Below are 6818 nucleotides of genomic sequence, written 5' to 3'. Positions count from 1 at the left end.
TTCAGGCTGGACATAAGGAAGAATTTCTTTACTGTCCAAGCCCCCAAGGTCTGGAACAGCCTGCCACCAGAGGTGGTTCAAGCGCCTTCATTGAACACCTTCAAGATGAAACTGGATGCTTATCTTGCTGGGATCCTATGACCCCAGCTGACTTCCTGCCCTTTGGGCAGGGGGCTGGACTCGATGATCTTCCGAGGTCCCTTCCAGCCCTGATGTCTATGAAATCTATGAAACTAGTCAGAGGGGACCAACAGGCATTGGGGGAGTCCCTGTTCCCCAGAGCACTACCAGGAGTGACTAGAAATAATGGTCACAAGCTGGCAGAGGGTAGATTCAGACTAGACATCAGGAGGCGCTATTTCACAGTCAGGGCAGCTAGGATCTGGAACCAACTTCCAAGCGAAGTGGTGCTGGCTCCTAACCTGGGGGTCTTTAAGAGGAGGTTAGACGAACACCTTGCTGGGGTCATTTGACCCCACTACTTTTTCCTGCCATGGCAGGGGGTCGGACTTGATGATCTGCTCAGGTCCCTTCCGACTCTACCAACTATGAAATATCAATTCTTTACACAGGGCAGGGTAAAGCCACAGAAACCAGGGAGAACAAGGGAGGGAAATGCTCAAACTAGATGCAAAAGGCCACATTTGATTTTACTTGAAGCCAAATGCACTTACCGGGATAGCCATCCAGGCTGTAGGCTTTCCACTGGCGAACTGGCTCCAATCCTGCTCTGTAGGCATCTTGATCACTGACTGAAGAGATGCTTAGCTGAGAGCTGACCACCTGACAGGAAGGAAGCAGAGATCAGACAACAAAGCAGGTTAAAGATTTAATATGCTTCCAAAAAAAGCTGGGGTTGAACAGGTTTATATTCAGCAGAGTTAAAACAGGAGCATGAAAATCCTTCCTGCAGTATGTGGAGGTCCAAAAGGGGTGCTGCCAAACTTTATACAGCTGTATTGCACTGCATCAGCTTCTCAGAGATTCTAGTGAGGATAGGAGTTGTTCCCAGAGAAATATTTCCTCAGCAACCTTACAGGGAAATAAGGAAAAGTTAAAAAAATCAAGCAGAAGGTAAAGCCTTTTTCATATGTGATGGGTCAGAAGGGAAGCAACTTACTACTCCAAGAATAAGAAAAAGCCATACAGGGCCAGAAAGAATACTATGTGACTAGCTAAGGTCATGCTGGCAGTGAATGGGCCACTCTGATTCATTAAAAAGACAACAGTACTTGGCACTTATTTAAAGCGCTTCCCAAACCTTGGTAGCTCATCATTCATCTATCTTCCAGTGGGATGGTATTACCTTTATTTTGCAGAACTTCCTCCCTATCCTGAACCGAGATATTTCTCTGCTTCTAGTACCAGACCAGCAGCTAAAGGGTTAAAAGAATCATTTTAAAGCCTTATTTGCAAAATTTATGTCCATGTTCTCTCCCAGTTCAGTTGTTCAGGGTGCACAGTGAGGAATGCAATATAAAATACTTAGGCAGAGCTCCCATCTCCTTTCAAACTCAAAGCTGACAGTGCCCCAGTTTACAGTTTTCTAAACCAAAGGCAAAAACCATATGCATTTTATTTTAGTGTTGTGAGCATGGGAGCACATCTATAGCATGGGAGCACATCTATAGTGTTGATAAGAGGATGTCTCAAGCCCCCAAAAGGGATAAGACATCAACGAGTCCTGCATTCACTCAAATAATATTTGTCAAGTGTGGTTCAAGGTCCTGCATCAAGTTATCACAAGCTTCCTCCTACTGAAATAAGCACCACTAAACATCTATTGCATATTTCATAAGGGGACGTCTATAATGCTTCACATCTTCCCCACGTATCCAACATGCCTCCCTGTAACAGGCGCCCGCTCTGGGCTGATCTAAACGTGGCCCGCACACCTGTTCCTGGGCCAACAGCCCACCTTCTCACTAAACGTGGCCCGCACACCTGTTCCTGGGCCTACAGCCCACCTTCTCCCCTGCCATGACTTATTGTTCATTGATTGACTGATGTTAATTAGCGGGAGGCTGCCTTTTTTGTGCCCTGATGCCAGGGGGCACTATCTGCAGCTCCGTTTCCTCACCTACACTGCAGCCCACGCCTCACCGATGGTACTGCCGTTGTTGTCTGGGCCTTGTTGAAATCTGGCACCCTCGTCCTCACTGGGCCCTCCTTCACTCTGTGCCTTCACTGGCACTTGGGCTTTTCCACAGCCCTGTCTGACACTGCGCCCTCCCTGGGGCTTCTCAACACTGCCCCCTCTCTCTGGGGCTCCTACAATGCTGCCCCTCTCTCTCTGGGGCTTCTCCAGTGCTGCCCCCGCTCTGGGGCTGGGGTCGGTGCACCCTGAATGCTGCGCCCTCGCTGGTGCTGGGGTCCCCACACTACCGTGAGTCTCCTTCGGAGGTCTCCTCCATCCCCATATAGCCTCTCCCAAGCCACCGGTCACAAACAGCAAAACAAAACACAAGCCCCTGGGCTATAACATAAAATCTAAACCATCTGGCAACCCTCATCTCGCCACACCCGAGTTGCTTCAGCTGTTCCAACATCTCAGGCCATACCTGCAGTCTGGCCCCTTCTCTTTGGCTCATTCCAGCAGGGCTCCTTCCCCCTTGGCTGCCAGCAGGGAACTCCCTCCTGGCCTCCAGCCTGTGGTGTATATAGGAGCCAGGACCTGCCCTTCCGGTCAGCTGACCAGGCAGGTGAGAGTCACTAGCTCCCTCTGGTTACCCTAGCAACCAGCACCTGAGTAGTTACTCTGGCTCTACAAGTAGCAGGCACCTTACTGCCCTGCTACACTCCCACAACACTGCTACTAAGAAACTAAAGAAATATAAACTAGATGAAAACACTGTAAGGTGGATACATAATACTGGTTAGAAAGATCATCATGACCATGAGTAGACATCAATGTCTAGTTGGGTGGAGGTATCAAGTGGACATCCCCAGGGGCCTCTCCTGGCTCCAGCATTAACATCTTCATTAATGATTTGGATGATGGGATCAACTGCATGCTTAGCAAATTTGCAGATGACATCAAGTTGGTTGGAGTTGCAAACACTGGAGGGGTAAGGCTAGGATCCAGAATGACCTGGATGGATTGGAAAAACCAGGCCACAATCAATCAGATGAGATTCAAAAAGAAGGACAAGTGCAAAGTCCCACACTTGCGATGAAATAACCGGATGCATAATACATACTGGAGAATGACTGGCTAGGCTGCACTACTCTAAAGAAGGACCAGTGGATTACATCAGATCAATGGTGCTCAATTTTTTGGCCACACTGGCCAAATGAGCGGTGTGGAACTGGATCAGAGACTGTGCACTGGAATCAGGACCACATGCCCAGATCCAAATGGCACTGCCCAGCCTCAGAATACCATACAACTTCCACCTGGCCCTATATTTCAAGATCAGAGCACTGGTGTGTGGGACAGTGTAGGGCCCAATCCTAGCACAGGGAGTCTAGCAGAGGCAGTGCGGGGTCCCAGGGCCCCAGTACCTGGCACACGGAGCTGGGTGGGGTTGGTGCAGGGCCCCAGGACCCCACACTGCCTCTTGCTGGGTTCCCATGTGTAGAGACCAGGGCCCCAGGGCCCTGCACCACTTCCACACAGCCTCATGTGTAGGGATTGATCCCCGTGTGTAGGGACTGGGATCCCAGGGTCCTGTACCACCACTGCCCAGCCCTGTGCACAGGGATCAGACCCTGTGTCGCCTTGCATGCTGGATCCAGCATGCAGGGCTACAGCCCACATACCCCACATACCCGCAGGGAGCCCTGCAGATGAAATGGCGCAGCACAAGGAACTGGATCTGGCCTGTGGACTGGGGGTTTAGCATCCCTACAGTAGACCATAAACTGAATAGGAGCCAACAGTGTACTCTTGCTGCAGAAAGAGGTCAACACCAGTCCAGGTTGCATTAATCAGAGTGTCACTTGCAAATCAAGGGAAGTAATTATTTTGCTCTATTCAGCATAGGTGAGGCCTCACTTGGAGTGCAGTGTCCAGTTTTGGGCCCCACACTTTAAGATGTGGACAAATTTGAAAGAGCCCAGCGGAGACGGACAAAAATGGTTAGAGGCCTGGAAAGCATGACTTGTGAGGAAAGGCTGAAAGAGCTAGGTTTATTTAATTGGGAAAAGAAAAGACTGGGAAGAGTAGGGGTGGGTGTTGATAAGTCTTCAAATAGGACTATTATAAACAGTATGGATATGGGTTTGTCTCTGTGGACGTAGGGGGCAGGGCTAGGAGCACTGGTCTCAAACTCTAGCAGAGGAAATTTAGACCAGAGATTAGGAGGAAATTTCTGACTACTACGGTAGTCAAGCATTGGAACAGGCTACCGAAAAAAACTGTGGAATCTCCATCCTGGAACTTTTCAAGAGCGGGTTAGACAGACACTTGGTTGGGATGGTTTAGTCAGGAATGATCCTGCCATGAGCAGGTGGCTTGACCAACCCTACTCTTCCATGATCTTATATTTCAAAGGTTTTAGTAAGGCTTTCACATTTATCAATATCCTTTATTACCCGTCTATTTGTTGTACAATCTTATGGGAGAAAGCCCTGTTTAACAGTCTTTTAGATGGTATTTACTGTTCTTTTCTTTAAAGGACAAAAGTTGGTTTGAATGGTGTGGAGCTGCTATTGTTATTGAGCCTGTTGGAGTCTGACCCTCCTTCCTTTGAGACAAAAGACCAACAGAAAGACTAGATGGTGCTGCCAGCTTCTTTGACCATGGGGTGTTTTTCCAAGGAGGATTACTAGGAAGAGATGGGATTGAGATTAAGACTGATAAACGTTTAGGCTAGAAAAGACTATTATAATCACCTACTCATGTCCCACATGGCACAGGCCACAGAAAACAACTGCTTTTTTTGTGAAAAATTCTTAGAGGCAAGAAATCCTGGGGAGAAGAAAAAAAAAAAGTGTTCCCAGGGCTCTCAGAGTAGCATTTTTCACCGTTGTTAGTTAGGCGTTTTGTTTTTTTAAACAGCACTCAACACAAAAAGCTAAATGGATGTACAGTTCAAACTGCCTTTCACTAAGAGAGATGCATCAGAATTAATACGGAGAACTTGGAAGGGTCACTGCAGAGATATTCACATGGAGGTAATTTCCATAGCACCATCACCCCTCAGACTGTTATGATGCATCAAGGAAAGCATTTGTGGGAAAGCAAAGCGGAATATGAACATGAAAATGCAGAGCAAGAGGAGGACACTTGGGACTGACCAGGGTTGCTACCTGTCCATAAATTTAAATGTAGATCATAAAAAAACATGGCTTAAAATGACTGAAAGAAAAGATGGAGTGGCAGTTAAAACAGCTAACAACTTGATGGAGACAGCAGAGCAGTGCCACCCTGTGTCTGAGCCAAAGCACAGCACCCTGCACAGAGTACTTTTCTCAGGGCTTTGTAGCCCCCTTCCTCTCAGCCATCTCCTGCTGCTGCATCTCATCACCTGGCTGTAACATTGCTGGATCATAGGTTAGGCAGACAGTTGTCCTTCTTTGGGTGGTCTGTGCCAGATTGATGGGGGGGGGGCGTAAGGCTGAGGGTGGACCAGAGGGTGCAGAATGGTATGAGGTGCAGTCAGGGGTACCAGGATGTGAGGATGAGCAGGGGAACCCTGGGGTGGGGGAAGCACAATATAAAATCATTGCTGTAGTCTGCAAGCTTTTTACTGACAGCCAAGTTTTTAAATATTATTTTGTATGTTAAATATTTAAATTCAGGGTGGATTAAAAAAAATCAACAATTTTTTTTAAAACAATTGATTTTATTTAAATCATATTTTTTATTTAATCATATTTTTTGATTTTTTAAGATGCTTGTTAAAAAACAAACAAACCTACAGATAGTTTTAATTTAGGATATGTTAAATGGAATAGTAGAGGTGCACCGATAGAGATTTTTTGGGCCCATACCAATGGTCAATTTTTAACATGCCATATCGGCCAGTACCAATCCGATTGCTGATATGCAGCCCAGCAGCTTAGAAAGCAGCATGCAGATGGTAAGTCTGTTCTGGGGGAAGGGCTGGTGGGGAAGGAAGGGGCATGTGTGGGGGGCAGATTGAGGCCATGCGGTGAGGGGGTGGGGGAGTCGGGCTGGGGCAGAGGCAGGTGATGCCCAGCCAGGGCAGGGCATGGGATGGAGCACCTCTATGGTACAGGGTTTATAACTTCTAATTATATATTATTTGAGAGAATATATTTAATGTAACCTTTTTAGAAGTTTTATAAATAGGTCACAACATGCCATAGACTATATTGGGGACCCAATTTTATGGGATTCCCAGAGGCTCCTCTATAGATTAGTAAAGATTATGAAAACGACTATACCCAGTGGGACTCAGTGCTCAGTCTAGAAGATCCCATTAAACATCTCTGTGATGCCGAGTTTCAGTTTTCAAACTGGATTTGTGTCTCCAGAGATCATAGGCAGACAAGGTTCTTGGGTAGATGTGATATATTTTAAAAGACCAACTTTAAAATTGGAAAAATTGTTCTTTGCAAGCTTCCAGGCACAAAAACCCTTCTTCAGGCATAGGGAGAGTTTGTTGTCTCCAGACATAAGATATTCGTTAACAGCAAGCAGTACATGGAGATGAGAGAACAGACTTGACTACCCACCCGTCAGCCCTATTGTCTCTCTGCAAGTTTACGTACACACAGTCAAGCCCTTATCTTTCTCTAAAAATGCAAAGTTTCAAGAAGTTTCATAGTTGTTTCATAGTAGCTAGGGTCAGGAGGGACCTGAACAGATCATCTAGCCTGACCCCCTGCCACAGGCAGGAATGAAAGCT

The 6818-nt window shown here is 46.9% G+C and overlaps 1 protein-coding gene across 2 annotated transcripts in view; it reads right to left on the bottom strand.

The window, feature by feature from the left end:
* The window catches only part of ALKBH1 (alkB homolog 1, histone H2A dioxygenase), a 30507-nt gene that overhangs the window by 18725 nt on the left and 4964 nt on the right, over positions 1-6818 (bottom strand). The window contains exons 2-3 of one of the 2 annotated variants that reach the window (XM_025209978.1): positions 1307-1376; positions 675-783 (exon numbers count right to left, since the gene is read on the bottom strand). In XM_025209978.1, the coding sequence (XP_025065763.1) occupies positions 675-783; positions 1307-1376 (179 nt within the window). The remainder of the gene's footprint in view (positions 1-674; positions 784-1306; positions 1377-6818) is intronic. The other variant, XM_006028547.3, reaches the window with a different exon arrangement.

This window comes from Alligator sinensis, unplaced genomic scaffold (genome assembly GCF_000455745.1).
Source record: "Alligator sinensis unplaced genomic scaffold, ASM45574v1 scaffold1195_1, whole genome shotgun sequence".
Taxonomy (NCBI): Eukaryota; Metazoa; Chordata; order Crocodylia; family Alligatoridae; genus Alligator; species Alligator sinensis.
Note: the sequence above shows the minus strand (reverse complement) of the source record. Positions and strands in the feature narration are given on the sequence as shown.